Raw genomic sequence first — 13,333 nt, 5'->3', positions numbered from 1 at the left:
ATGGGGATTGTAATTGATAATGAACAATTATCGTGTCCTCTATGAACTTGGACGAGGATTGAGGAAGATTAGTTTGCTGGAGAATATAGTGTAGGATGTATGTTGACGATGAAACTCTCGGCATAAACATTGATTTCAAGTATGAGAAATGCAAAGTCCGCTGGAACATGTCGGGTTTGGTCTTCCCATTGCGAGCCTGAACTCTCTTGAGAGCCTTAAATCCTTTTGCATTCAAAATTCCATTTCCTTTGCCCCTGAAAATGTCTGCAAAACTGAAGAATTTCATCTTGGTCTCTAGTTTTGTGTTTCCTTCGCCACACAACATTGTCATTGATTTATTACAGGGCACCCAAACCCTAGAATAAATGCGAATTCTCTTTTTGAAATATGAAGATAGCCATGGTTGATAAAGTTCAAACGCAAACCAGGTGGTGGCTGTGTCGAGTTCTAGGTTCATTTTTTTTCTTTACCTACTAGACGCCATTTAATGGCAGAGTCATGAAAATCAAATTAAGCGTTTCAGGTTTGTCACGTCTCGCGAAATGGTGAACCTTTTAATAAATAGGAAATAGACTACGTAGCACAAAAGTGGCGGGTAGGCCTTCGCCTACGTTGCCAAAAGACCGGGCCAGATTTTATCCTTGTTTATCCGAACCCATTGTTCACAAAATTCTTTCCAAGTCATTTTCTTTCAGCCATCTCCAGACCCTCCTTTATATCCGTAAATGTTCAATGATGGGTTAAATTAACTTTTCCTCCATCAGTTCGCAAGGAACTGATAAATGGCAGAAAACACGCCGTGTGCGCTCCAGACGGACTTGTTAGAATAGGATAATCTTGTGAACTTGCCACAAATCCACTTGTTTACATTCCATACAGGAAGTCTTGATGTGGGTCTTTGATTTCCCCATGGAAACCTCTGAGATTGGTTGGTGAAGAAGGCGCGTGGAAAAACTTTGATCCCAAACCAAGCTTCTGGTCTCTCTTACAACCAAAGAATGTGAGAGAGCATTTTACTAATAAAGATTGTTTCGAGCAGTAGCAGGATGAAAGAAGGGATTCATGTAAAGTTATTGCGTCACGAATTGAGGAAACGTTTCATTCCGGATTTAACTCGCAAAGTGGTTTGCAATCCCAATTGAACATTAAAGAACTTTTTTCGATAGTTAGTTTTAGAGCTCGGATGAAGGTGGAAAGTGAAACCAGAGTCAAGTTGATTGAAAAATAGTGCCAATTTTGTCACCAGAAATAATCACTTTAGATCACGTAATAAAACGCTTCTGTCAAAAAGAGCAACTTTTTCCGAGTCCTAGATGGCATGGCTCCCTCGATCGTCGCTTTCAGTTTTAAATTATATACCTAGGTCCAATCTTCAAATAGGATCATTGATCAAACAAAGTTGTTTTCACTTCACCTTGTTAGCGCATGCTTACACGTTAATAAACCCGTTCTCTTGACGGTTGGAAAGGAATGCATTAGATTATCATTGATTTTGATTAATTGATTAACATGTGGGAATTTGTTCAAATGTGATTGATATGAAATGCATTCATGGGTTTGGACAAATTTCAAATAGAAATCTGGTTGTGATTGAAGAATGGATGCCGACGTTTTAGAAATTATTAACAAATGTACAACAATTTTGTTTAGTTTGCCGAATAGGTTACTTTGATACACTCTCCCTCGAGCAAGTGTATGTATAACCCAAGACATTTTCATCAATTTGTGACGAAGTCGTGGATGACCAATTAAGCAACTCCCGTAACTTGTTTGGGATTCTGAGAAACCTTAATTTGAAAATGCTGAAGATATTTTGAAATGAGGTCACGTGTCTCTCCCAATTTCTTGGTAAGGCGGAGTTAATTTGAAGTTCAAAATGAAGGACGAAACTGGGAACTCAAAGAGCAAGGGCACAAACACTTGACACGAAGTTAACGAGGATGAAGAATGTCCTCACATTTTGGTGCTGTTTGGTTACGGTGAGATCGCACCTAATTTGGTTACATGCAAGTCCCTTGATTGAAAAATGCTACGTATAAGGTGTACCAGAATTTGCTTAAAGCGTCTGGAATGTCCAAATCAAGGTACCTGCAGTTTTTATGACGGAAACCAAAGTTGGACTCCCTTTTAAATTTCGTCAATATTTGATCCTCTTTCAACTCAATCAATGCAATATGGACATTTTGCCTTTTTATTATGCTTGCTTTAACGGCTTAATTAAAACACGTTCAGACAGGAACAGGTAACCAATAGCTAACTATTGTGGCTGTATTATGTTTTTTTAAATTTTATGTTTCTATGTCTTCTTGTTAATATTAAGTTCAAACAAAAAAAGAAAGGGGCCAAAATTTTCGCTGGTTGTTAGCTTTGCGGTTCAACTTTTGCCGGGAATGAAGTTTCCGTTATTGGACTTGAAGGGTCTTGCCAAAGAACTCATCTTATCCTCGACTTTGATCTGGATGTAGTTTTCTTTGGCATATTTCATAGTTACAACTGAATCGAACCGTCTGTTGTTGAGAACGGTACTCAATATCAATTCACGAGGTTTCTGTCCATCTTTCTTATCGCTGACCAAATAGATGACATGAAACATCTGCTCGCGGCCAAAGCTTGAGAGATAGATCATGCAAATAAGTAATCTGTTCCAATTCCTCTCTCCAAAACCCTGAATATGTCTACTTAACCTTGGCTTCTTCATTATGATAATAATGTTGCATTCATATGCCCAAAGAGCAGATTCAAGAAGGAGGCAACTTTAAGCAAGCTGCATACAAACAAGTAATGGTCGAATGGCAGAGATGTGTGTTTCTAGTTCAAATTTGCCTTTGTCCTCCCAGTTTAAACCTTCTTTGTTTGGATGGAGAAGCTAGACGACAAAAGGTGCCAAATTGACAAATCGCTTCGAAAACCCTTTGAGCCCACTTCCTGCTCGCATTATCAGCAATCAAGCACCGTGGAAGCTATAGGGTTGACTGATATTCACGAGTCACCACTCAAGAGAGAAAGCGATTGTTTATGGCGATAGGACCGATTTTGATGGGCAATGGTCTTGCATCATTCATCCGTTTCGCATAAAATGCGGAATGCATCTCAATTTCAAAAAGTGTTGGCAAATAGAGCAATGATTCAATCCAGTAAATAGTACAGTCCAAGGGTATTGATCCCGTCACTTTGGAAGAATCAGATCATTCATCTGAAAGATTCTATTTCAAGTGCAACGGGTAATGTGAACCCAAATGTGTGAGTCTTTAATGTTTATATTAAATGGATAACTTTGTTCACGAACTCTTTGTTACATTTGTACTGCACAAAAGCAACACAAATTCATTTTACCACTTTAGGGAAAAATTGCCTTAATGGCATATTACGCGGGCATAGCTGAGAACCTAATTACGAGAACTAAAGACTTCGGATCAAATTGTCCAGTCAGCTTTGTTGGAGCTTCGTTACTTGAACAAGTTAAATTTGCTAATAAAAGTATGATATAGTTTTGATGATTGTGGTGCATTTTTTTTCATTTTCCCCCCGGATTCTCACAAGTAAGGGTGCAAAAATCTAATAATAATATTTGCCAGTTTTTCTACCTTATTTGCCACTTTCTGGAACAAAGGTCGAATTGATCAAATTCAACGAGTATGCTGAATTAAGAAGTGTTTATTATGAATTGAAAATGTACAAACCTCTACTTTCATGTCTGTTCTTGCTTAAAGGCATGAAATAGAATATTAAATGAGACAGTAAAAGTCCGCCAATTCACATTGTCCTCGCCCAGAAGGGATTACTCTCTGACTGAATGCATGTACATTCTTAATTTTTGTAAGCAACCTTGTGGAAACATAAAGCCTCCAAAAACTGATCCACATTTTTTAAAACAACTTGATTTTAACAAACCTTTCACTTGATTAGTTGATCATGGTGGTAGAAGCGGAAAACATTTTCGCACTTGGCATGTCATAATCACCTTATTGAGCGATATGACACTGGTCGTACATTGTTTACGCTACCAGAGTTTTCGTTAAAAAGGGAGCCATTTATAGTTAAATTTCCAAAAAAAAGGTGTTTTGTCAAGGGTATTAGGGTATTGGTAGATTCACGCCGTTAACTGATTCCCCAACCCTAAGATTGCTTGGATACTGAAGAGTTTCAAAAGGATATGGTTTCAAAATAATCTTAATATGTTGTTAAAAATAGTTTTGGGTATGATGCAATTTTATTGATAGCATATTTAAGGCATAGAGCTATCAAGTGCTAATTCTTTATCCCTTCAAAACCAGTCCATCAGAACTACGATGGGTAAGTCCAACTTTCAGCTACTTGTTCTATTTTCATATTTTTAAAGATTATTCTTTCACTTTGACATATTTCTTTGTCTTAAACAAATTGGCAATTAAGACAAAGAAATATGTCAAAGTGAAAGAATAATCTGCTTGACTACTGTTATTTTCCATTTTTGGCTTAAAAGAGCTGTTTTACATGCACCCCTTCCAATAAGCCTTGGGGCATTTTATTTTGGGAAATGCACTACTGCTAGTTTGAGTGAGGAGAAGACAAAAGCGCAGAAGATTCAGGGATGTAATGCCTGAGTAATTTCTTAATCATTTCAATCCCAAAGGAAGGATTACGCCATGAAATTGTAATTGTTTGTTAGGAGTGGAATTGATTTTATATTTATAACGAGCGGTTTTGGCTTCAACCTTGATATTGTAAAGCGACCGCTTTTGCTTGCCCACTCTCCTTTTTTTCACAATATTTGATTCATAGTCAGTCACTATACAGGATATGTTAGCAATATTTAGTTTACTTTCAAACGTTTTTTGGTCGATATGATGGTTCTTTTTTTGAGGAAACTTTTGATTTGCCAAAGGTGAAAAATCAGAAATAGACAAGTTGGATACGTAAACTAACTTTGGCATTTGTTGGAATTTTTTGAAATGACTTTATATGAGTCTACAATTCCTCCTACGTATAATGTGCCCGTTCAACGGTAAGACACTCTGGAGCTGACACTCATCTGCTGACAGCGGTCGACTCTTGGATTGACCTTCAATTTCAATTTTCCATCTCTTCTTGGGGAAACTAGAGCCACTATAGTAGAACTATACTATACAAACTATACTATATCCACTATAGTGGCTCTAGGGGAAACAATGACATGAAGATAGATACAGAACAATTTTTGGGTATATTTCAAAGCAAATCGGATTTATTTACGGATTCTTCATAGGGGTCTCAAAATTGAATGAATGAATGGCTCTAGGATGGTTTAGAAAATTTGAGATTTTTAAGCAGATATTTCTTTCTCGAAATTTCAAGAATGCTGTTTTCGATTGGCTTCAGCACTTAAATTTTTTTGTACTTTCTGAAACACCTACTCACAATGTCCTGAGGTTTGCTGAACAGTCGAATACAACTGTGTGATTAACTCCAAGAGACCATCTTGGTTTGAAAACCGGGTGATCGGTCATCGGACATCCGATCAAGTTTAGGTAACATAGATCTATTTTTGTTTACTTTAACCATATTGTCTAAAAAGCCCGCAACTTGTCAACTCATTCGTTTACTTATTTTCATGTCGTAGTTTCCCCTAGAATCTTCTTATAAAGATGGTAGTAAAGTGACAATGAGCGTTTTCAATTGTCAATAAAACTAGCTTTTTAACTGATGAATGTGCTCTTTCCACCAACATAACGTAATTTCATCGTTGGTGTTGTTGCTCATGAAATGAATTGGGTGTTCTGCCTCTGAAAGTACCAAAAAATCGAGGATCAAATTGGCATTTTTGTGCTTGACATCTGGAGCAAGACTAATTGTGAAAGCGACCGAGCTAAAGGGATGAGGCGATCAGTATCTTTGACCAAGCCGGTATTGTTTTTCTTGCCCTCTCAGCACCCAATTAATGATAAAACCTATCCCAATCCCAACATCATGTAAGATTAGCATCTGTATGTTCGCTTGATATTGACCTTTGGAGCCAGATGTGTTCCAAATGTGAAAAGAAAGTATAAAAATGAAGCTGATTCTCACATAAAGACCACTTGGTCCCTTTTTCCCACTTGCCTCAGATGGGGAATATCATTTCAAATATTGGGCTTTCATGAATGAAAGTCAGGCACTTCGGCCCCCTCGGTAGAGTTAGAAGCGAAAATTACCTCACCAATTTTCCGATATCGAGCCAGAATAGCACCTCGGCCGACCCGTTATCAAGTTTTCTAGATGTCTATCCATTACAGCATTATATTTCGAGGACTAAGGCAAAGTAGAACAAAGTTTATAAGAACGAAAATTTTAAAATCTCAAGAAAATCGACAATCACTCATGAGTTTGTCAGTCTTCTTAGATATTGACGAGATAATAGTGTTTTTAAATTGCATGCAAGATATACAACTTCGCACTGCATGTTTATTGACGTTTTATAGTTTAAAGGTCGATGGAAGGTGGAACAATATATATATATATATTTTTGCGGAACTTTGGAAATTGATCAATCATCAACCTCACGAAACACTTCCGGAATCTTTTCCATCTGTGCCAAATGGACTACGAACCTAAATTGAACCACAAAATTGTAAACAAATATTTAAAGCCCAAAATCATAAAAGATGTCTACTTACGTTGTCCCATTTGTACCAATTAGGCAAAGGTTTAGCCCGTTCAACAACACCAAATACCACATATTTGTGGTCATATCTAAAGGCATAAATGACATAAATACACTGTAATGGCAACAGGTTCAGAAAAAAACAGACATGTTAAATAATTGTCATATGTGGTTGAAATGGTTGAAAAAAGATGTTGGTTTAAATGGTTTGTATTCTTTATTAAATTTCTTCTCGTAATATCAAGTATGCTCAATTGATATTTATCGTACACAGGTTTAATATCAAATGGAATTGCACTGGATACCTCAAACAGTACTGTTCAAAGGCTGTGTGTAGTTGAATAGAATATTGATCAAAAAGGTTTAAATTGCAATCACAATAGATGCACAGCTTTTCCCACTTAATATAATGGAACTTGAATCCGCCAAACTCAATTGTTTCAAAAATATAAAAAACTATGGGTCTTTCCATTTGGAAACTCTGAGCTTAAGCGGTTTGTTGTGGCTCAATTCAAGCACAGTTAGGCTCAAGAGACCATTCTTGATCTATTTCTAAATTATTCATAGATAACACCCACTCCTCCAAGCATAATAAAGCTGAAATTAGATTTTTCAAATTGATTTGTAATATCCATAAGTTTTGAAGAGAAATGTCTTAAACTTGTTCAAACACAAACGTTTCCTGTTTTTTCTTTTTCTGCCAGTTTCTGCCAGGCACTTGAAGATGCCTTCTTCATCATATCTTATTTTTCATTTTTTTAACAGTATCTAGATTGAGAAGCTTACTCGGATGGCGTGTCTTCAATGCCACCATTGGGTTGAATGTTGGCATCTCTGGCCCCTTTCATTAGAAATGTTCGTTCCACCTTTCTAGGTATATCTTCAGTGTAGTTTTCGCGATGAATTGTCCGGTCATCAATTTCACCCTCACTTCTTAAGGATGGTCCAATCTTTAAAGATCTTCTCTAAAAGCACAAATGTTAGTGGTCCTTTAAGTGCAATATTTTTGGTGCTCTATTATGCTTTTGAAAGAAAGTCTGTTGTACCTTTTCAACGTGAATGGCTTGAAATGTTTCAGTTTGTTCCGAGACATGATCAAAATCCTGATTAGACGCTCCCAGTACATCCGGAGGCCGAAATGGATTGCTTCTGTAACGACTGGAAAAGAAGCGAGTTTGGTCACTTGCTCGTAGTTCCATTGACCTAAACGGAATGAGCACATGAAGCCCCAGATCCACGCTCAATGGGGGTCCATTGTCATGCGTATAATAAATGGACAGTTGAATGAACAACCTATTCTTTAGAAAACTCCTAATGAAAGGACCCTTATATGTTGAAGTACGTAGTATTTTTCGATCTCACAAGACTCGACAGAATCAAGCTCACTCACTTCAATGTTCTATCGGTTGGATCAAACGAGTACTTTCCGATATCAAAATCAACACGTGCCATAATTGTGAAAAACAAGGGAATAACTCTTCTTTTCCTTGCCAAAGAATATTTTTGGAGGGCCAATGTCTATCTGTGGAACTTGCAGAAAACACAAACATGCAACGTCAAAATAATCAATAGTTGCCACCTAGAAGCATGTAGACTTCTTAAAGAAAGATCCAGGTGTGATTATTACAGTAGTAACGTTAAACCACACTCAATCAATGGAGAGGAATCTGTCACGAATGAAAAACTTTTTTTCCAGGTCACATTTTCAATCTTACATTTGGGGATATTATAACAAACATGTAAAATATAACATTTTTTATGAAAACTGATTGAGTTGTTTCCAGACCTGTAGCAATTCCATTTTTAAATGTAAAAAAAATGCAATTACAGATACATTTGTTTCAGATGTAATTAATTGCGACTTCTTCAGTTTGAAATATAATTACTAACAATTGCAGGTAATTTCAAATTGTAAACCAATAAAATTTTATTACAATTTAATTACTTTTCAGAACATCTCTTTAGAATTAAAGGATTATTCTATGTTTTTTTTAAACCGATGCTTGCAATAGTTAATGACGAATCAATACCATATGAAGGGTATAGCCATGTTCGATAAAAATATTGATCCGTTTACAAGTTTATGTTGGCGGATCGCGTTTCTCCCTGGACTTTGGGTTGGTTACGTGTAGTTTTAAGAAATAAATCTAAATCATATTTGAAACCAGATAGTTGGTCAATGGCTATATAAAAAAGCCTCATATTGCCAGGCAGGAAATTGTACAAGGTAGGGCCTCTAAACAATACGAAATTTGATTTCAAAGTGAAAGATAACTTGCTTTCTCTATGGTTAACCTTCAACTGAACATCGCATTCATGTTATACCTCGCCTGTCATTGAGACTGTACTTGATCCCTGCATTAGAACACAGGCCATGAATGTTTTTAAAGGCATAGACAATCAGAAATCAGACATCCCTCATATCTTCGCGCTATGCTGTACAGCCGAAAACGTTGAAGGCAATACCACTAATTAAAGCCGTTCATACCAACAATCACGCTGATGCAAAGCCAAATTCCATGGCATTATCAGGTTTTTCCAAATGCGAGATTCAGTCATGTCATCCCTTCAGTGACATCCAATTGGGATATGTCGACAATCAAAACACCAAATTACCAATGACACAACTTGGTCACAAGCCCACTAATTCTCACTGAAATTTTAACATTTTGCAATTGGCGGTTGTTGGGGTTGATTTTAGCGGTGAGCTTTACCGGCAAGCAAATTAGGCCTTCATACTTTTTTGACAGTCAAAGCCACATTGACCAGTATTAGATAGGTCGTTTTTCAGAGGGTGAGGTCAGCATCTATTTTTTGTTTCGGAAGGGGCTAGGTGAATCAAACATGGAAACTTTCTCCAACTAGGAAATTGCATCAAGAACTACTTCACATCTCCTACCTTGAAATGTTAATTTCCCACCCTAGGATTTGAACCAACGTCATCCGTGAAGAAAATTCTTGGATTGTTTTGCCTTTTACTTCGTTGCATATTTGTCGAAAAAAATGAAGTTTTTTTCACACCTCTGGCCAAAGCCAAAGTATCAATAAAAATATGCAAAAATCATAAAATTTGCTTTATTTACAACCCGACATGTTTATACCATAAAACGGATAACACTGTACTTCAGCTGTCTCTATTTACTACTCAAAATAAATCCGTCAAAAGCTTTGGCTATGCCAATGCATATTTGGCAATATTTTTCATTTCTAGTTCAAAACATTAAAAGACTCAAATTATTCAGAAGGAATAATACCGTAGAGTTGAATCTAAGTTATTATAACTGGTTGCTAAAGGTTTACAGTTAGAAATCGAAAAAAGGCACGATGGCGAAGCAGTATCAGAAATTACAAAACTTGTAACCTGTGCACACACTATAACTCACAAAAATTGGGAGAGTTGAACAATTTGATGTCGCATACCCTAGGCAATGGACGACTTCTTACTAATGAAGTTCTTAACAGGCTTCGAGGAGACTAACATATTATCATGGAGCATTTCCAAAAAAAAAAATGATTGAAAGCTACGAAGACCTTCAATGTCGTACAACCATGTACATTTTTTAATCCTAGCCATTCCTATTTAGAATCCATTGCAACCCATCCATGATGGTCATTCTGGAACTTCGGCTTTCGGCAATTATTGGCAAGATTGCCCCAAAAAATGCAAGCTGCCTTCAGTAACCAAGAGAGAGAAACAAAAACTATCCAAAGGAACGAGTTTTTTGAGACCTGGCAAATACATCATCTTAAGCATTAGAAGCTGATTTATTTAATGAAAATAGGAACAAATAATTGTAATTTCCTTTCATGTCATTCGATCAATATCACCCTAGATATTAGAAAACTACCATAATCTTAAAGATTGCTCGAAGGATGAAGAACGCTTTTGCTTTTTAATGGTGTCCACGTTCACGTGTACAACCCATATTGCATTTTGCAAGCATGAAAGATTCTAAAAGTTGAAATTAGGGGTCCAGAGCATGGTCAAGTCGTTTGTTGTGTTTTGTTGCCAGAATAGTTTGATAAATGAGAACGAGAAACATTCGGTGGCGTCGTCAGGAGAACTTGGAACTCCGTGTTGCAATATCGATCTTCAACGAGTCCGTCATCGCTTCGCCAGTCATTGTCTACAAATATTCTTCATATCGTTTCCAATGTGGATGTGCCCTATTAGAAACCGAGTAGGGAAGCAATCTGCTCATATGGTTTGTGCCCCACTTGCAACAAGTTAGAAAAACTGGGTACGAAAGCAATTCAACCTGGTAATGGGTCAGTTCTATTTGAACCATTTCCTCGTTCAAAAATGGCTAAATGATATCATTTTGGAGAGCACAAATCTACTAATTGCTTACTACTGCCTTCTATGGTGTGAGCCTAAACGTAACTGATTTCAAACTCAGAATCGATGTTCTTGATTTCGAAATTTATGATTTATACTTAGAGGATATTTCTTCAGCCATTCCATAAACAAATGATGGTCGTATTCACACTGAGAGTAGGGTCATATTCAGATTGTCGCCTAGTATTACATAGTAATATGTACATACATTACATAGTTGTACGATCCTCTGTGAACTTGATATCCGTATCTCAGTAAGTTTTATGTCAAATTGTGATGGATATTTTCTGCATTTCCTAAATTCATTCATAGACCAGTATCAAATTTGATATGATATTTTGCTGGCGCGGCTTGTCGATTTATTTCACTTTCGAACTTTTGCACTCAAGTTCACAATCCATGTTTGCCAAGTCACCAACACAGCTGGAGGTCGTTTGATTATCAAAAGTAGCCATTTGGAGGCGATTTCCATCGTGCTTTCCGTGACACTAAGTAATTGTAGGAAGTTGGTTGTCATTTCGTAGTTTCTCTTCTTTTCCATCATTTTTTCCGATTACCCGTTTCTACATTAGTAACATTTGTGAAGATGTACATGATCGCACGTGCCGAGACATGCGTATATTTGAGACAAACGACTACATTTATCTCGTGATGACATTAATCATCTTTAGTTTTCGCCTTTGTGTATTGGTGTCACATGCCGCGTTGGTGGAACAAACCACAAGTAAAGTAATTAATTGCTTGGCTTAATTGCTTGGAACAGTGTGAAATGGTACCAAAACAACGAGGTCAATCTCGTTTCCAAACTTAGGTGTCTACGTGGACAATTGCGATCCAAAGCCAATCAATCGTCTGTAAGGTGCACAATTTGGTCAATTTACCAATGGACATCTTTCGCACTCATTGCATGTAAATTATACCCAAGCAGTCTAATTTTCCTGTGAATGAAAACTGGAGAAAGAAAGAACTGCTATAAAGAAGTGACAGGATGTTACAGGGAAGGTAACGAATGAATTCAATTCATTTGAAATAAGATAAAAATTCCAAAGAGTGGAAGGTTCCGTGAAAAAGATGATCATTCTTACGTGTGTGGTGTCGTAGAAATAAGGGCCGTAACTGGAGAAATTGACCGAGCTTTATTCTGCGAAGCCACTCCCAAAAATATACAACTGACCAGAACACGCAGCTGACCCCTCTCCTCTTTCACCCACTCATCCTTCAAAGGACACGCGGGAAAGTCGAATATGCCAGTCTCTACACGTTCATGAATTATGAAAATGGGGATTTTAGGTGAGGGGAAAAGTGTATCGAGTATAAGCAATATACACCCGAATTTTGGGCATCTTGTGGAGGGCAAAATGAACGAAGCCGCATTCGACAGCTGAAGCAAAGTTCTCAAAAAAAAAAAAGCGGCACCGTCTGACTCAAGAGTGAACTAACATCTGCTCAATTTCCAAGAGCTGCAATAGTGATTCTTAAAAGAAAAGGAAAAATTTTATTACGAGGAGATAAAGAAACGTATTGACTTTAAGATCTTGATTCTTCTTATTCATATCAAGGTATCAATTTGTCTAATTTTCGAAGATTACATCACTTGCCTCTTTTGATACTGGCACATAGTCACACAATATACACAGCAATACTTTATTGTTGTAATTCATCATTCATTTGACTTTTAAAGCCAGATCTTTTGGCCTCACAAGTGTTTTGCAAAATCAATAAATCTTTTATCGAAAATCGATTTTTATGGTAATGCTTTACTGCGTTCAAAAAAATAGTTTGTCCCCTATGTTTGAATTAGGTTCACAATTCCTCAGCTACTGCTGTTATGACGTTAATTTTGTGGGTTATTTTGATTAGGTTGTAATAGTAACAGAGCTGCTAGGTGGCGCTTGGGTCAAATATCGTCATTTTGATACCCAGCGCTTTGCTTCACTGGATTCAAAAGCTTGAATCGACTCATCAGCAATGGAATTGATGCTCCAAACAGAGAGTAACAGGTTGAAAAATAGTGACCAAGGGTCCACTTTGGAAAATCACAAAATGGGGTAATTTTGGTAGTCAGCACAGTCAAAGTCCAAAGGAAAAATTGGGCATTGTTCCAGAGTCTCGTGCCGAGTTCAATTTTTTCGCACCTTCAATGTGAAAGAAAAAATGAATGAGAAAATAAGTTTTCTTTAGTATCATTGCAACCGTTGGGTGATCATTCCCTAAATAAGAAACATTACAAATCAAATTTGTTCGTGAGATAGAGTCGACCATTAGCCCATTACTCAAAAGCCGGCCCGCTTCAGAGTAAGACGGGCCAGAATGGTCGGTGTGACGAAGTTGAAATTCAAAGACGACCATTGGCCTCTTAATTGTTGAAAGATTAAGAGAGCTGGTCCTGGTTTTAA

At 37.1% G+C, this 13,333-nt stretch overlaps 1 protein-coding gene across 1 annotated transcript; it reads right to left on the bottom strand.

Annotated features, from left to right (window-relative positions):
- Window positions 1–6,336: 6,336 nt before the first annotated feature.
- Window positions 6,337–8,263, bottom strand: LOC131878634 (uncharacterized). Its single transcript, XM_059224698.1, has 5 exons — window positions 7,989–8,263; window positions 7,645–7,756; window positions 7,385–7,563; window positions 6,612–6,687; window positions 6,337–6,545 (listed from the first exon to the last, which is right to left on the bottom strand). The coding sequence occupies exons 1-5, from the start codon at window positions 8,048–8,050 to the stop codon at window positions 6,495–6,497; spliced, it is 480 nt and encodes a 159-aa protein (XP_059080681.1). The 5' UTR covers window positions 8,051–8,263; the 3' UTR covers window positions 6,337–6,494.
- Window positions 8,264–13,333: the final 5,070 nt, after the last annotated feature.

Source organism: Tigriopus californicus, chromosome 3, assembly GCF_007210705.1.
Source record: "Tigriopus californicus strain San Diego chromosome 3, Tcal_SD_v2.1, whole genome shotgun sequence".
In the NCBI taxonomy this organism is placed as follows: Eukaryota; Metazoa; Arthropoda; class Copepoda; order Harpacticoida; family Harpacticidae; genus Tigriopus; species Tigriopus californicus.
This window is presented reverse-complemented; position numbering and strand designations above follow the sequence as displayed.